The sequence below is a fragment of the Aulonocara sp. 'chitande type north' Nkhata Bay genome, linkage group LG10 (assembly GCF_057382095.1).
Source record: "Aulonocara sp. 'chitande type north' Nkhata Bay isolate Kocher_YH1m ecotype deep benthic linkage group LG10, A_spYH_male_GT1.1, whole genome shotgun sequence".
Classification (NCBI taxonomy): Eukaryota; Metazoa; Chordata; class Actinopteri; order Cichliformes; family Cichlidae; genus Aulonocara; species Aulonocara sp. 'chitande type north' Nkhata Bay.
Genome location: NC_141353.1, coordinates 3,682,620 through 3,700,817, shown reverse-complemented (window position 1 = coordinate 3,700,817; position 18,198 = coordinate 3,682,620). Strand labels below are relative to the sequence as shown.

General features: G+C 39.5%; 2 protein-coding genes across 3 annotated transcripts in view; both read right to left on the bottom strand.

Moving 5' to 3' along the window:
- Positions 1–45: 45 nt before the first annotated feature.
- Positions 46–11,887, bottom strand: micu2 (mitochondrial calcium uptake 2). Its single transcript, XM_086307850.1, has 12 exons — positions 11,621–11,887; positions 11,110–11,239; positions 10,501–10,532; positions 10,347–10,422; positions 9,484–9,531; positions 9,267–9,349; positions 8,449–8,502; positions 7,887–7,984; positions 3,934–4,105; positions 3,741–3,849; positions 3,494–3,651; positions 46–1,980 (listed from the first exon to the last, which is right to left on the bottom strand). The coding sequence occupies exons 1-12, from the start codon at positions 11,816–11,818 to the stop codon at positions 1,879–1,881; spliced, it is 1,260 nt and encodes a 419-aa protein (XP_086163976.1). The 5' UTR covers positions 11,819–11,887; the 3' UTR covers positions 46–1,878.
- Positions 11,888–13,900: 2,013 nt separating this feature from the next.
- Positions 13,901–18,198, bottom strand: part of sptbn4a (spectrin, beta, non-erythrocytic 4a) — a 30,402-nt gene continuing 26,104 nt past the window's right edge. For both annotated transcript variants that reach the window (XM_086307847.1, XM_086307848.1), the window contains exon 20: positions 13,901–16,540. In XM_086307847.1, the coding sequence (XP_086163973.1) occupies positions 16,241–16,540 (300 nt within the window). In that variant the 3' untranslated portion in view covers positions 13,901–16,240. The remainder of the gene's footprint in view (positions 16,541–18,198) is intronic.

Below are 18,198 nucleotides of genomic sequence, written 5' to 3'. Positions count from 1 at the left end.
TAGTCACTTTGCCGCTTTTCTACTAATGACCGTTGGAAGCCTCAGTTGTGCATTTATATAAAACTTTATTAGATAAATATTTTTGACAGGAAAAATAGGGAAATCCCACACCAGCTCACTGGCATGATTAGAATCTTTTCCACAAACCACTATTAGCAGGGTTGTAAACAAACTGAACAATGTGTATTTACATGCACTTAGGTGACCTGGCTGCAGTAGTATGAACAGCCTGAGGGGTGTACTACGAATGAAATTCAACACGTCCAGGCTTTTGGGTACCACAATGGTGGTATTATCTGTTGGGCTGTGCTTTCTGCTTCAGGGTCTGTGGGCACACACATAGAAAAGGGGGTGTTTTATGTACCATGTGATTGTTCTTCCCCACAAAATGATCGCTGAGTGACAGAGACATTATCAGCCAATAATACAGTGGTTGTTTAAAATCTATAAAGAATATAAAAACTAAAACACTGCTGGTAATTCAGTGCATAGATGCGGTAAAAAATTTCCATTTAAGCTAATAATTGTAATTGCCAAGTGTGCTCTTTGGTGCTGTTCGTTTCTAAGGTGACAGCTGGAGTTCTGGAGCTTTAAAGTGTATACATTTTAATATCAAAGTAGTGAATTGTATGTATGTATATATATATATATATACCATAAACAAAACATGTTTTCTGAATCTCCAAATTAATACATGCGCATTCCCATGACAATGGAATGCATAGTTTATGCTTCATTGAGTGGTTTTAGTTAGGTACAACAAATCAAATCAAATCACTTTTATTGTCACATCACATGTGCAGACACACTGGCACAGCACATGCGAGTGAAATTCTTGTGTGCGAGCCCCACAAGCAACAGAGATGTGCAAACACAACAACACAAACGAGCAAAATACAATTTGCGTATATAAAACATTTTCCAGCAGACGTTCTATATTGTGCTTAATAATACATACTGTAATATTGGCTTCTAACCCATTTCATATGGAAACTCCAAACATAACACCTTGCTGATTTAGCCAGGTAAAAAAGCCATTTATGTGACACAAAACGGAGTTTCAACATAGCTAAACCATTAACTTCACAGTACACCCCGCTGGTTACTCCAGAATTTAAGTAAATAGCAGCTGCTCTGTTACTGTTGAAAGTGGGAGGCCCGACATTCATTTCGAGATGTGCGCACTCAGCTGTAAAATGCTTTGGTGAGTCACCGGTAAACAACAGCATGAGCAGTCACAACAAATAGTTGCTGCTATTTAGCATGTTGAGAATGTGACATTAGACAGATTACACATGTCTGTCATCTTGGAAGTGATTTATGCCAGACTGCTGTTTACCCACTATTTACTCACATGACTGATCTCTGGTAATCACATTAATGCTCAGGAGTAAAAAAAGAAGTACATGTAAAAACCAAGCCAGCTTCTTAGCACTGGTAAAAATTTGCATTTGTGTCCATGAGAATAAATCACTCTGACTAGTGTGCACAGAAAATGAGAAATGTGTGTATTCATGGCAGGATCCTCTAATCTGTTACACTGTTCAGTGCAACCAGGATTCTCACTTTCATGAATAAGTCACTTTTACAGGAAATGTTGACTGCAGTCCTGCTCCTTAAGTGCATGTGAATGTTTAATAGTGATCAGCCATACAGGATAAAATGCTTGACCAAACAATTATATGTAATATTGTAAACACCACAAGCAAACCCAAAGAGCTTTAACTAATATCAAACCAAAATGTGTTTAGCTGTAAACATACTTTTACAAAGACAGTGGTATAAACCTATATTCATTTACATGCAGTTATTAATTTCATTCATACAACTGAAGAAAAGACAGAAGTGGTGAGCATGATCACGGTGCATATCAGTGCTTCAGATGGGACACCCGCCGTCTACCAGGGCCTCCTGGGCTGCCTTCAGGGTCTCCCGCTTCACACACTTCCAGTAGCCAGAGATGCCATTTTGAGGCTGCACCTGAGGGCAAGACACTGTGCATCACACCAACGGTTCTGGGAGACGAGCATTAGCATGCAGCCTAGGAGTGATATGTAAAATATCTATTGCTAATAAACAATTTGTATTTTTGCCATGATTAAAGTCAAATGATGGCAGTTGTTTCTACAGTACATGTAATCCCAGGGACACCAATTAGGATGTAAATATATGACATGTTGAGCAGTGTGCCCACTACTTTAACTCGCTTTGGTTAGCTAATTAAGGGGTGGATGTAGCTCAGGAGATAGAGCAGGTCCTCTACTGATCGGGAGGTTGGAGGTTCGATCCCTGGCTCCCCCAGTCTGTGTGCCGAATATCCTTGGGCATCCATCGGTGTGTGAATGATAGTTAGTAAGCACTTAAAAGCATAGAAGACAGTGCTTGTGTAAATGTGACATGTTGTATAGAGTGCAATAAGAATCAGTTTATGTAAGGAAAATAAATACAACTCTTAGTTAAATGAGACACACTCATGTCTGCTAAAAATAAAAGTTGACCTAGGCTGGCCAGAAGAGCTGGAATGCTCCACCGTCTCCTCGGCTGTCTGTACAACAGTGAAGCCAGAATATTTTGAAAGCAGATCCTGCAGTTAATCGACTTAAGCACCATTTCACACGATGCTTTATTCAGTAGATTTATGGCCGGCTCAATAAAAGTAAAAAAAATGATTAATGATGATCCTTAAAACAGCAATAGAAAATGAAGCTTACTAACTGAATTTTACAGAAGCCTGAACGGAATTAGATCAGTAACATAGCTCATCATCTGGATTCAGAAAGCTTGTAAATCTACGTTTTTCATGCGAGGCAGCAACTGGACGAGAATCAGATTTTCTTACAGCAGCGCGACGTTCAGAGTTCGACAGTGGAGTTAACAGACTGCTGCTGAAAATTCAAAACATTTTAGCAGGTTATGCTTCTAATGAACATTTGCAGATGTATGCCACTATTGTTTTAGTTGATCGTTTCCAGGAATGGTCGGATGATTTGTCGCTATAAATTCTGGGACGGCAAGTAAGCACTGAAGCGCCTTGGTTAGTATTCAGAGAATTCAAACACTTCTTCTTATGGCTGCACAGATACGTCAGCGTCACTTCACTCCTTAAACAAAATGAACAACTGGAACAGACCCTGAGATGGATGGACCTTGGCAACCAAAAGCTAACAGTCCAGTCTAATATGTTCATGTGCCCTTTTTAAATAAACTTGTGTAAGTAAGTAGTTCTTAGTGATAGACAATGTTGCACATGGATGACATGAGTTAACGATGTGCCTTAGTGTTTGTGTACTTCAGTGTGATCTACACTACAGTTAGAGGAGCACTGACGATCTTTGATAAGTGTCTTATATCTGTACCCACACATCAGGCTTTTACAGTTTTATATTTAACACATGGAGGTGAGAGAGGCATTCACTTCACTTAAACATGGTGACAAAGTAGAAAAGTCAGTGTTTTATGGACACAAAACAGTCTAAGAAGATGGGGAGAGTACCTTTAGACCCCGCAGTACTCGGTCATTCATCACACCAATGAACTCCTTGTGGCTCAGGCAGTTGTCTCCATCTACGTCGAAAAGCTTAAACACTGTGTCCAGCACGTTCTCGGAGAGTTCGTGGCCTGTGGCAATCGTCACAGCTCGCTTGAACTGGGCTGTAGGGAGAAGAAAAAAAATAAATAAATCTATGTCTGGAAGATTGGAAGAAAACTACAGACTGATCTAACCGACAGAGAAACCGTACCCATGCCCACAGGACGGTTGGCTTCTGTGACCATTTTCATTGAGAAGGCAAAATCTTCCAGGTTGTTGGTGAACAGGCAGAAGGCTTTGAACTCATCGAATGTGATACTCTACAAAAGAAAACATGACAGCTGACTTTCAGGCCACAACAAATCCTATTCTGACGGCACCGAGTGGAGGAAGCGTGCTTGTACCTGACCCGCAGCTATCTTCTTCCTCATGTTTTCCCAGTAGACTTCATTGTCTTCTTCGTTGGTGTAGTGTAGCAGCCATTCTGCAAAGTCTTCCCTCCGCATGGTGTCCATACCTTTGGAAAACTGCAGAAACTCCATCTCCTGGACTTCAGCCTGTAGGTCCTCCATGAACCTGAACAACAAAGACTAATTACAAAGAAGGCTGACCCACCAGTGTTCTCCTGCTGAGGTTTGCCAGCGACACAGGTGAAGACCACACAGTGAAGTCCAACATTTTTATATTCAAATGAAAGGAAAAAAGAAAAGAAAAAGAAAACAACTATATAAAAAGGTGAAATTCCACAAAAAGTAACAGTGGAGTGATAAAGTAAAGACAAATTCAGCACAGTGAGGTCTTCTGGTATCCTCAGCCTCAAGTACAGCTACATAAAGTTAGGTAATCATAATTGCTACATCCTTATTCCATTAGGGATTGGCTGGCCTGTCACAGCACCTTTCTAGTTATGGACCACTCAAAGCACAGACTACAGTGGAGTCACAGTGGACCGGTCAAGTAAAGAGAAACTGAAAAGGTCAACAGGGAAAACCCCACAAAATACACAGATTTATATCAGAACATCAGTGGCTTAGTAGCACATCTGGCTCATAATTAATCAAAATTCACAGGTGATTGTAATGTGTGAAGTATAGATTCTTTTGGTCATTTGGTTGGCTGTATTTCACAACCATATAAAAGTATCTGAGTTAGTCAGAAGTAACATGACAACATGCCAGAAAGGTCCAGACAGACTTGGTACCGGGCCGTGAGACTTGAGGCTCGGGCGTGAAATTTATGGTTTTCAGTGTTTTTTATCGTTAACTCTGTTTCCCTGGGTCTTTTCCCGTGTTGGAGCTGTGTGTCTTATTTTGAAAGAAATATTTACGCGTCACCATAGCGACCAGAGAGCATTAAGGGGCAGAGATGAGGATGTTACTCTCGATGTTATTGGCACATTTCAGGAGGACGCTGCTCATGAAGTTACACAATTACACAGTGAATTCACGTTTATTATTATATTTACAAAATACCACAGTTTTTGTCTCAGTCATATTATTTTATTTTGTTGTATTTATCCGTGACACCTTAAAGGCCGGTCCGTGAAAATATTGTCTGACATTAAACCGGTTTGTGGTGCAAAAAAGGTTGGGGACCGCTGGTTTAGACAACTCAAAATGTGATGTCCACATATGTGGACACCAGGTCCTAGGAGGTTAACACATAAGATTTATCACCATGAAGAATCTTAATAAGTGGAAGAAGATGGGTAGCTGGATAAGGAATCTTCTGTTAACCATTGAATATTGTTCAGAAGTTAGAATTTGGTCAGTTTAAGTAAGGCAAGGCAAGTTTATTTGTATAGCACAATTCAACAACAAGGTGATTCAAAGTGCTTTACAGAGACATTAGAAACAAGAACAAATAAAAAGCATGATTTAAAATTGAATAAAACAAGCAAATAAACTAACTAACTAATTAACAAACAAACAAACAACAGTATATAAAATCAAAACAGATAAAATCAGAACAGTAGATAAAATCAGTAGTTAAATGTAAGTTTTGAAATTTAAGCTTAAAGTGTGGATTTGGTGCTTTATTCAAATGCAGCTGAGAACAGGTGAGTCTTCAACCTGGATTTAAATAAACTGAGTGTTTCAGCTGATCTGAGGCTTTCTGGGAGTTTGTTCCAGATATAAGGAGCATAAAAGCTGAATGCAGCTTCTCCATGTCTGGTTCTGACTCTGGGAACTGATAAAAGACCGGATCCAGATGACCTGAGGGATCTGGATGGTTCATACTGGGTCAGGAGGTCATTGATGTATTTTGGTCCTAAACCATTCAGAGCTTTATAGGCCAGCATCAGAACTTTAAAGTCTATCCTCTGACGGACAGGCAGCCAGTGTAAGGACCTCAGAGCTGGACTGATGTGGTCCACTTTTTTGGTCTTAGTGAGGACTCGAGCAGCAGAGTTCTGAATGAGCTGTAGTTGTCTGACTGATTTTTTAGGTAGACCTGTAAAGATGCTGTTACAGTAATCAAGCCTACTAAAGATGAATGCATGGACTAGTTTTTCCAGGTCCTGTTGAGACATCAGATCTTTTATCCTTGATATATTCTTGAGGTGATAGTAAGCTGACTTTGTTATTGTCTTAATGTGTTTTTCTAAGTTTAGGTCTGCATCCATCACTACACCCAAATTTCTCGCCTGGTTTGTGGTTTTTAGATGTATAGATTGAAGTTCTCTGGTGACCTGTAATCGTTTTTCTTTGGCGCCAAAGACTATTACCTCAGTTTTGTTTTTGTTTAGTTGGAGAAAATTGTGGCACAACCAGTCATTGATTTCCTCAATGCATTTACCAAGAGCCTGTACAGGGCCTCGGTCTCCTGGTGACATTGTGATATATATTTGTGTGTCATCTGCATAGCTATGATAGTTTATTTTGTTGTTGTTTATAATCTGTGCCAGTGGGAGCATGTAGATGTTAAACAGAAGGGGTCCCAAGATGGAACCTTGGGGAACTCCACATGTGATACTTGTCTGCTCAGATGTGAAGTTACCTATTGATACAAAGTATTTCCTGTTTTCTACGTATGTTTTGAACCAGTTTAGTAGAGTTCCTGAAAGACCTGTCCAGTTCTCCAGTCGTTTGAGTAATATGTTGTGGTCAACTGTATCAAATGCTGCACTGAGATCCAGTAAAACTAGGACTGACATTTTTCCACTGTCTGTATTCAGACATATGTCATTAAACACTTTGGTCAGAGCGGTTTCAGTGCTGTGGTTCTGTCTAAAACCTGACTGGAAGGCATCGTAGCAATTATTCTGTTTTAAGAAGTAACTGAGCTGTTGAGAAACTGCTTTTTCAATGATCTTACTTAAAAACGGGAGATTTGAGATCGGCCTGTAGTTGTTCATTTGTGTCTTGTCAAGATTGTCCTTTTTCAGTATAGGTTTGATTACAGCAGTTTTTAGTGATTCTGGAAACACACCTGATAATAAAGAAAAGTTGACGATCTGTAACAGGTCTGACTCTAAAGTCTTTGAGACCTTTTTGAAAAAACTTGTTGGCAGGACATCTAAACAGCAGGAGGAGGAGTTCAGTTGACCTAAGATGTCCTCCAGGTCTTTGCTGTTAATAGGTTGAAACTGTTTCATGGTGTTTAAACAGTTTTTTGGTGGACACAGTACATATCCTGGATCTGCTGTTGATGTACCAATTGCTTGTCTAATTTTTTGGATTTTTTCAGTGAAGAATTTGGCAAAGTCATTGCAGGCCATGGTTGAATGAAGTTCAGCTGCCACTGACACAGGAGGGTTTGTTAGCCTGTCAACTGTAGAAAATAAGACCCGAGCATTATGTAGTATGCATTAGAGTTGTACTATGAAAATGACAAATATGATCTTGACCCCAGTTTGAATGAAGACCCATGAGGTAATCACTGTTAGCACGTGTCACTAAAATCTGATCAAAAGCTATCGGAGAAGCAAAAATTCTTATGAACTGCGAATAGATGGAAAGATGACGACTATCTCGCTATGGTATGAGCTCAACACTCCTTTGGCTGGATGAGTTAAATTGGGCAGAAAGAATGTGTGCTCCTGAAACACGTGGAGAACTTAAGTTTCTTTCTCTCTCCTTTTTTTTTTAAGAAAGCAGTTCAAGCCTAATATGAGCTTTACTGTTCTTTTCCTTGCCTTTGCCTAACGACATGTTCAAACAGTATTTCTACATGCAAAGGATTTAGGGAGCGTCTACATCCCTTACAGGTGAGATTCAAATATTGACAATGTCTGAGATTTCAAAAAGACAGAAATGTTACATTGTAAAATTTGTATACAGAGCTGCTACTTATGAAAAAGAAAATGTCATGTGCTCTGTAGTACATGACTGTGATTATTAGGGGGTATCCCTACCGGCAGAAGTCCTTATACTGCAACTTGTTGTCCCCTTTCCTTCCAAAGAAGTAGGCCTGTAGTGTTGTGTTCACACCTTCTCCTTCTTCTGTGGTTTTCTGGGTAACATGCAGACAGTGTTCAACAACATCATGTGTGTTAACATTCAAAGTGAAGTGGCAGAAATGACACCATAATACTGATGAAAACCCCCAAAACAAAACATGCTAATGTTTGAGGTAGAACTAGAGTAATATACAAAGTGTGTCAAGAAGAGTCATCTGATTTCATAGTGTTTTGGTGAGAATGGAAGCACATACTGTTGGAAAGACAGGATTTGTGAGTATCACATAGCTGTACACATTTGACGTGTTTGAATATTGAATGGACATATGCCGTGCATCCAGAGGGAAACACATTGAGCACTTGTGAAAATTATAAGTTTTGCATGTAAAAGTGTAAAATCAACCATGTATTTTAAAATTTTCTGCAAACTTTTGAAAACAGATGATTCTTTCTGGTCCTCGGCCAGTGTTATCAGCCTGTATGTTTTCAACTAGCCCATCAACCAATGAACACTCACCTCTGTAGTATCTATCGGGGCTCGCAGTTTAGTTTTTCCCATGATTTTCTTGAGCTTCAGCAACAAAAAGAAGAAATAAATTAAATTTAAGTTAACCAGTTAATCAAAATAACTAGTTGTACTGAAAATGTTTGGCTGTCCAAGTGTGAGCAACATCCTACATTATCAAACAGACAATACAAAAAACAAACAAATAAAAAACAGCATGTTTGAAAAGGGGTTTCTCTTTACAACAGTCACAAGACAAGTCCAAACAAATATAAAGCTGTGGTACAGTTCACTTATCAAGTTAGAGATGTGGCTTTCATGTAATCACATGATAGAAACCAGAGCAGATGAGAATCCATGCACTTCTACTTTTCACTAAATGCCTTTGGCTTGTTCACCAAGTCATAACATGAAACTATAACAAGGTGAAGGACGTGCCAACATGCAGTCTAAAACAAAAGCCCATCGTTCTAAGCCTGAGTGCTACACAAATCTTCTCTGTCTGGTTGAAAAGTCAAAAAAAAAAAAAGTCAGGTGACTTTAAATAAATCCACTAAACTCAAGCAGCGACAGATAAAATACAAGACTCGAGCAGCTACAGCTCTCCCTCACCTTCACGTGGTGCCTTGGTTCATACTTACAACTGCAGGAGTTGTAGCACATGAGGAAGCGTTAAAAGTGGCGACAGTTTGAAATTAAGTGCACACAGATATTTAGAACAAATATTCCTGTATAATAAGTCCGCCCATGAATTTACTGCTTCATTATGATCTGTTATAATCTACTTCTGCTTTTATTGTCAACACATCCTAACACATCACAGCTCTTACTTTCAAAAACTCCTTTTTGTCCACATGCTCGTTGCCATCAATGTCGAGCATTTTGAAGGCTATATCAAATCCAGTGCGCGGCTCTGCAATAACAATGTAGGGCAGTTATGTAGTTATGTCACGTAGACAAAGAGTATCAGAAATAAACAGTCCAGAATGGAGTGAACCAGTCAGCACAATATCTCCTGCAGGAGCTTGGACTATTGGAGAGACTTACTGGTCAGGATGGACAGCAGGAACAGATACTCTGTGTAGGATATCAAACCTGTGAGAGATAAAATACACTGTGCTGCATTTCAGATAACAAACAGGGGGACACACTGACAAAGAGGATTATCATTAAACATGAAAAGGTGGATTGTTGATGGTCTGCTGACAGGTTAAAGCGGACCTCTCATTTTCTTTATATTTTGCAAGGAAAATGGGAAATAGGCCATTTACTGAAACGTGCAAACATGCAAGCAAATGCAGAACATAAGATGAAACCAGAGTTTGTAGACATTGTAACCTTAATGCCCGGGATTACTTCTGATTGGATCTCGTCTCTCCAGAACATTTACATCTCGTTTTTAATCATAGACAACACATTTTATCACTGTGCATTCATTTTTATCTAGTTATCGTCCTGTTGTCATCAGGAAAAACAGTCAGTGAAATGAACACCACGGCTGACATGCAGCCCCAAAACGTGACAAATCCTCCAAAACGCCTGAGGTTTTTAATAGATGCATCAATTTTGAAATCCTACGCCTTGTTCTTGAGTTATTGCATTCACACACTCATGACAATGCCCCATCACTCTTTTACAGCTGAGGGTAAAAACGTTTCTCTAAAAATTATCAGCTACGAGCCCTGGACTGAAAATGACTGACAAAAGCAGCCAATGTCCAAAGAAAACCTTTTGAAAGACTTCTGAAAAACCTGGAGAACTACTGCTCAACAACACCTTTAAAAAATGATAAAAGGAGCTGGTGATCATTCTGGTGTTATAGTGAATAGAGAAATTGGGGGGAGGATTTAAACAGATGATCCACCTGACAATTAAAAGGTATGGCATTGCAGTCCCCTTTGAGAACTTACCTTTGTCTCCCAAGTTTCTGAAGAGATCATTACCAGCACGAGCTTTAGAGGCAGCCACCAGCATACCGTTCACATCCTGCCGGGATAAAACGAACCATTAGCCTAAAGAAAAGTCTGCATGTGCAGGTTACACACTGCTAGGAAGTTAATGTACCTGTTTGGTTAAAATTTTCTTTTGCAGCTTTCCTGCAAAAACCAGAGAAGATGTGTTGATAACAGAACAGCACAAAATTATTCAATAACAGGCACGAGGCAAGCCGCGCACGTGAAGTTGTTCCATGCACACAACAAACTACTCTGTTTTGCTTTGTGGGAACATGGAGGTTCCTCTTCCCAGTCAGAACTGCACTCAGTCTTCTCGTACTGCTGCACGGCCACTGATCTGAAATGTTTGGGAGGTCTGTCTGGGTTTGGATACATACAGATGGTCTAGTCCAGTCTTACTGACACATGAAAGCACTGTACACCATAGGCCACACTCACCCATCCCCACACACACAGCATTTTTTTTATTAGTTAAACACAGTAAACATGAGCAGTTTAAGTTTCACTATATTCGCATTAGAAAGATTCACAAAATAAGGGCACTGTTCTTTGACATACATGACACATAGTGGGGATGAAAAAGTATTTAGCAAAGTTAAATCTACCATTTGACCTGGCAAATTACATCCTATATATATTTAGTTAAGAAAGAACAGGGATGTAGATTATGGAAGGCTTTGAGCTGTTTGACATGTTGTACGCTGTATGAGCTGCTTACGATTAACTTTCTCCAGCATCACAGAGAATAGGAAGTCTCTGGGGGTCATGTAGGGCTCCTCTTCATGGACGACTGAGGCAAACTGGATGAAGCGGATTTTCCTTGCAGACATCTGGGGAGCTGCATCTTCCTGCAACAGCACAAGGAGCACAAACACCAATGTAAGCTACAGAACACATGTTCGACAGCACCTCCCTTTATATGTTTAATGATTAAATGGACAAATGAGTGGTTAGTTAAAAATTAATTTTATTAAATTATATCTAATAAGTCAGACGAACAGATTCACTGTGTATAAGTACAAACAGTTTCAGTGAGCACCGCTAGGGGGCACTAATTGACACTATGAATTTGGACGGTCTTTTTGTAGATATCCAACTAACATTATTGTGTCGCTTGTACTTGTAATTACGAAACATCGTACTTTAAAGGAACACAGACAGGTATATGAGCGGTACTGTTCGTTTGCGGTGAATTTTGACGACAGAAACTTTCTGAAGTGTCTACTTACTTTTTCTTCCTTAGCATAAACGGCGAAGGGCAGAGTCCTGTTGTTTACATGATACCGGTAATAACAGACAACCCCGGTGCCAATTACAGAGGCCACAATGCCGCGACCGACAGTACGGTACTGTGCGAAGGTTTTCAGAGATCGAGGGCTCCTCAAGACACCCCTCAGGAGAGCGGTAACTTTCCCCCAGCTGGCCATTTCCAGGAAGCTAACTCGCTAGCTGGCTAAACTGCGTTCGTCTTAGCAAAGCGAGGCCACGCCCCCTCTCCAGCCGTGATAGGTAAGGACTAGATGACGTGAAGCCGTCAGCGCCGGATTGTAGAGTTCACCTTTTTAGAAGAACACTTTTGAGAAAATATTATATATAATTGTAAAAGACACTTCATCTGGATTGTTTACAGAGCTGTGGCAACACATAGAAAAAGTAGCTTATGCCTAATATTATTTTAAAAAGTCAGATAAACAAGCTTAAAAATCTCGAAATAGCCTTTATTGAGTTTTAAAAATAACCGAATATGCATTTTTATTTCAAAAGTAAACAAAAAATAATCAAACATATAACATGTCTCAGTTTTTGGGGCCTCAGGTCCAACATTCAGATTATATAAACTCTATACTGGCCCATGATTGGCCAAAGCCCTGCTGGTACATCAGATATATATATATATATATATATATATATATATATATATATATATATATATATATATATATATATATATATATATATATATATATATATATAGAGAGAGAGAGAGAGAGAGAGAGAGAGAGAGAGAGAGAGAGAGAGAGAGATTCCAAGGCCTGAAGGCTGCCTGTCACAGGCTGTATATCACCCAGGTACAGACCGAAGAGGAAGGAGTGGAGCAAAGGTCAAGATCCATTTAATTTAACCACTCCTCATTCCTAGACTATAATGTCACAGAGGGCATGTTCTCTGGTGAAACTAGACTACCTGAAACAGTGTCTGCTGAATCGTTACTGTAGTCTTGTTTTGGTTTAAAATACAATTGCATTGTAATAATATATAAGAGAAAAGATGCATTGTTTTAGTGCAATTTATCAAACAGAGTCAATATGTATCAAGTATCTTAGAACAAGAAGAGGTCCAGGATTTATTTTTGAAAGCAATCATCAAATCTGTGTCAGAATTCCAGAAAAGATTATCGGGAACATATTAATGCGCCGTGAAGATCTATAAAAAATGTGTTCACACCTACAGAGGGGGAAAAAAGACAATAGCAAAATGAAGGGATGAACAGATTTTATGAGACAAAACCACATTTCATATTTTCACAGATACATACTGGCAGATGTAGCTTTACATTCTTCAAATATACATCGAATTGTGCAGATTTTGTGCCGCACTGTGTACATGGATGTCTTTAGAACAGATCCTGCATCACTGCTGCTCTTTCTCACCGTGCACAGGGCTGCACTTGAGTGCCCCAAAAAATTGCACAAACCTTTATTTTTACTCACATTAATTATTCACATCCGTCCAATTTTTTTGATGCACCGTATGCTGCTTGGATAGGAGAACTTTAGTTGGTTGCTCTAAGAAAAAGCCAAGAATACAGTATACATCTTTTGTTGTTGTTGGTACTCTGGTTACTGTGTGTACAGAAGGAGATGTAAAGCATTTGGATGACTTCTCAGTATGGATACAGTCTGGAGCCCTTCAGCAACGATTCCTTCTTGCAGCAAAGTGTCAGTATGAAGGCTCCTGCAGCTCATTCCCATGAGGAGCGCAGTACACTCAAAGACTAACCCTATGTTTAATGAAGGTTTCGGCCATGTTTACATAATCCATAAATACTTTATTGTATGTTACTGTTATATGCAAATTACAACCACCACATTTGTTACACAACCTTAGAAGGCTTCAGCATGGAGAATATGAAGTTGTTACTGCTGCTGCTACCTTGTGACGATAATGCTCTGGCTTTTCAGCTCAACTCTGAGAAGAAAGACGGTAATAAACCACTCGTTTATCTTGTAGTTGAAATCAGTGTGTGGTGTCAGTGGGTGTGTGCAGGTATGCGTGTGTCCACATCAATTCCACGTCAAGTTTTGCATCAGCAAGTTTGGAGGTTTATTTAATGTCATAGCAGCAAGTTTTAATGTAAGGTAACAAAGACATACACACATGTAAGACCATCAATCAATGAAGGAAACAGATTTTTGCACATTTTTTTTCTCTTCAGTCACGTTTATGCTGCCTATTTAGTTCGTTGACTGCTGTAACATAGTGGAAAATACCCCCCCACCCCCCTCCCCCTATGTGTTTCATAAAAGTAATGGGAAGCAAACATTTCAAATGCACATGGTAAGGCAGGCTAAGTATCTGCCACGAATCAGAACAATCACAGCCACATGAAAATACCAAAGCATCTAATTAGATGACTGAGAATATGTATTGCAACGGCAGACGAGTGTCAGGTCAAACAAAACATTATTCATGATTAAAGGACCAACTGTTTCCCGCTGTTCCAGCAGATTTCATGACATGGCACTTATGTAAAAGCAAACAGTGTGTGACAAATAAAAAACAAAAGAACATTCACATTGTAGCAAAACTTCTCTGTTCGCAATCTTGTAATGTGAAAGTGGACTTTTGGTGTTTTCAGAAAGGAAGACTGTTAAGAAGTCATTTTACACAACTGAAGAAGTGCAATTCGACAGTATGGAAAAACTTTGTGTTGCGAGTCATTCTCACAGCACAAATTTCAGGAGATTCGCAGTTTCTCATTAGCTCCAAAATAAGCACTGTAAAGACTATTTGGACCTATGTGTGGAAAAATAACTCACATATACGACAAACGAGCACTATTTTATAAAACAAAATAATCACTGTGATGACAAAATACTTTTATTCCCTGAGCAGCAGGTAGTGAACTGCCCAGGCTAGTTGATCCTGTTGTGTGTGTAATCCATAAACTGAGCACACCTCCCACAGTAACACTGGCTACTCAATCAGCTAATATTACATGGGGCAACTCTTCAGTCTGATATAATAAATATATGCATATAAAAATACAACAAGCATACCTACAGTACACCTGCTGCTCTTCCCCAGTACAACGTATTTAATACATCTAGATACTGGTGTACTTGTATATACACTGTGATAATTAATAGTGACTCCTAATTTGCATAATTTGTATTTAAATGTAATAAACATTAATATATTTGAGTGATGACTGATTTTATTTGTGGATTAATACAAATGTTTTAATTTTTACCGATTCAGAGTATGGTTTTATTAGAGCACAGGTTTTATTGGTATACATACAAAGATAGGTCTATACACTTCATGACTTACATGTAACTCGTCTTTGACAAATAGATTCCAATTGCTTTGAAGGTCAAACGAAGGACAAAGGGCACAGAGAGGTCTCGTCTCTCACACACCTGCTCAGGTTTTGACATTATGGGGAGGGGGGTACCTGAAATCAGTACATTCTGTGGAAAAGAAATAGCAGTGATACAGTACAAACAGCAGCAGGGCCATTTGGCTTCTTCCTCTCATGCTTACTGCAGAGAGAACACAACTCTGCTTTTTCAAACAACCCTCGGGATTTTGAGAAGTCGTCTATGACAGCAAATACAACCCACCCACCCGCTCACATTAGATTATTGCAATTTCAGTGCTGCCTGATTTATGCCAAGAACACAGAAATAAAGGCAAGTTTAACAGGTGCACTAAGACTATTTCATGCAATGTTCTGATTTTTTGTCATGTACACAAAGGGATCGTCTCAGGCTTAGTGTTACTTTGAGCGTTGCCACTTTGAACATGCCTTGGGGTGATGGATCAGAATTTGAAGGGATGCTCTTCTCTGGACACGGATCGTTACGGATAAATCATAATGAGAATCAGAAGAAGTGAAAAGAAAAGAACTGTGGAAATGACACCAGTGAAGTCAGTTGGTAACACAAGCATTCCGTTATATTAAGATGAGTCAAAGCTAGCCATGTGTCGGGATTAAATGTCACTATGATTAGTATACAGATGTGTCAAGTGTTTAAGGTGCACAACTGCCTGGAGTAAGCTTACGTGGAGGTGACAAAAAAATGAGAGAATTTACAGCTGCTTCTACATTACTTCTTATTTCCTTTCCCCCATTTCTCTCACCGACAAAGAGGAAACATAAAAAAGTATATTGCTTCAAAAACATTTTTCTTTTTTTACTATTGAGAAACATTTCATTCGCCACTTCTCAGGTTTGTCTAGATAGACAGAGCATTACATTATCAGTCAAAGATACATAAACAAAGATGCTGTGAATCCGAGAGATTAAACGATCAACAATAGGAAGTGACAGTGACTAATTCTTGGGACCATTTGTTGGAGTCTGTCTGCCTGTTTGTCCACCCGGCCGGCCTCCTATCTACCAGCAGGTGGCCCACCGCAAGCACTGATGTATTTCCTGGGTGAAGGGGGAGAGGCTGAGAGATTAGTCTGTCACAGTTACAATAGTCAATCAAAGGACCGTGGCCTCGGTGTGTTCCAGCTGTGTGACCGAGGACCTGCAAACCTAACTGCACATGCTCTCCATCCATCCCTGCCTCCTATGCTGTTTGTCAGTGAGTAGCAGTAAAACAAAAAAGGGCTTCTCATTTGCTCTTTCCAGACGTGCTGGAGCCCCCCGCCCCACCCTCCAGCTTGTCAGCAATTTCAGATGTGTCTAACTTCTCAGAGCCGTCGCCTTTCTCTGATCTCTCCTTCTCAGACCTCTCCTCCCCCTCTACAAGCTCGGACCTCTCTGACCTGGCGTCTGCATCTCCCTCCGACTTCTCCTTCCTCTCAGAGCGGTCAGGATCCATAGATGAGGTGCCTGGCTTATCCCACGTGCCCATGGCCTCGTGCTCAGCTATACAGGTGGTGATAGTGGAAGTCCATGCCTTTAGGTCCTCCTACAGAGACCAGGATCAGACAGAGAGCTTATATAAGGAGTCTGCTCATCATATAATGCTTTTTTCTCTTTGCATTTGATTCATTGTGTGGTTTGGGATTTACACATCGCATTGTTACGCATCCAAATCTGAGCCTGCAGCAGATATATGCAAACCATCCAGCTGAAACGCTACATTTTCTTTATTTGAATAAAGTGTCTTCAGGTGGGAAACAATGTAATCAAATTTGCCTTTGACTGAAGGTTGCACCTCTTCTTATTACATCAGTGGTTTGTGGCTTTGTGCCGCACCTCATTCACACAAACCGAACCCATCAATTACTAAGTGGAAAGAGTTCAAACTATAAAGACAGAACCAAGAGTAGAAGAAGTATTTAGGTTCTGTACATGCCAAATACTGCAAGAATGTAAAATGAAGTATTTTCATTTCATTTACTTAAAATTGCACTTGATCTAAGGGACTGAGAGATGGTTAATGTGTTGTGGAGGATTGTTTCCTGCTGCTGCTGGGATCATTGTCCTGTTGCATGACCCTATTTGAGTCAGGCTTTAGTGGTTGGACACATGAGCTCATATTTGACCCTAGAATATTTCTGGATACGACGCAACTCAAAGTGTTCACATCACTGCAAAACAACTTCAAAACATTTGGAAATGGCTTCATAATCATTCCAAGAATGATGGGCACCAGTAATTATTTCACTAAGATCATTGCTGATGTCTTTCCCTTTTTGTGTTAACATGCACTTGAATGGTCCAAACAGTCAAAATGTCAGTATTTATAGAGCTGTTCACACTTGCTCAAGATCTATTAATCTATTAACACATTTGATTAGCAGGACCTGCCTGCAACCTACCCTTTAATTCATATGGAAGCAGTAACGGTGTACTTTTAACATAATGCTGACATAAATACTACACTGAATACTACACTCCCTAAGGAAATTATGTGGCTGCAGTGGCTTCAAGACAGTAACAGTAACAGACTGAACTAATTAAATAACACAATATATTACAAAGCTTACAAAATATAAGGAATAGCTCATATATATACAAATAGCTCAATTATAAATTTCCAGAATATTACAGAGGTTAGATATATATGACTGACATTTTACTCTAACCTGTAAAACTTTGTTATTTGTTATTTTCACTACAGAGCGTGTGCAAAAGGGTGTAACTATTGCACTGTGTACTGTGTATTAGATGGAGGAGTTGTACAAGGAGATAACCACAGGCAGGAATGATTTCCTGTGTCGCTCACTGGTGCATTTGTGTAACATCATTCTCTTGCTCAACATGCTCCTCTATGCTGTCCTTGTGTGATTTTAGTAATCCAGTGGCATTAAAAAGAGACAAACTGGTAATATTATAATCAAAATGTGTGAAAATGTGTTGGATACAAGTTAAAGAAACGTCATTCTGTTATCTGTGAAGTTCCATTAACAAACCAAAACCAACATTTCTGTTGTTCTAGATCTTCAGTACCCTCTTGTCAATAGTAACATATCACATACACATGTGGCCAGACGTTTACATAGACTCATCATGGGTATGAATGTTACGGTAATGGAATGATTATACAGCAAACATCTTCACTGACTTTAAAAACAACAACTAGGTTCACAGATGACAAATATCTTTGATGAGAAGATCCAG

What these genes read in the sequence shown, in the direction of transcription:
- micu2 (XM_086307850.1), bottom strand. Translation starts at nt 11,818, where the DNA reads ATGGCCAGCTGGGGGAAAGTTACCGCTCTCCTGAGGGGTGTCTTGAGG. An exon ending in TTTATGCTAAGGAAGAAAAA is followed by an intron (nt 11,240 to 11,620) that starts GTAAGTAGACAC and finishes GTGCTGTTGCAG; the next exon opens with GAAGATGCAGCTCCCCAGAT. An exon ending in CCCCGATAGATACTACAGAG is followed by an intron (nt 7,985 to 8,448) that starts GTGAGTGTTCAT and finishes CATGTTACCCAG; the next exon opens with AAAACCACAGAAGAAGGAGA.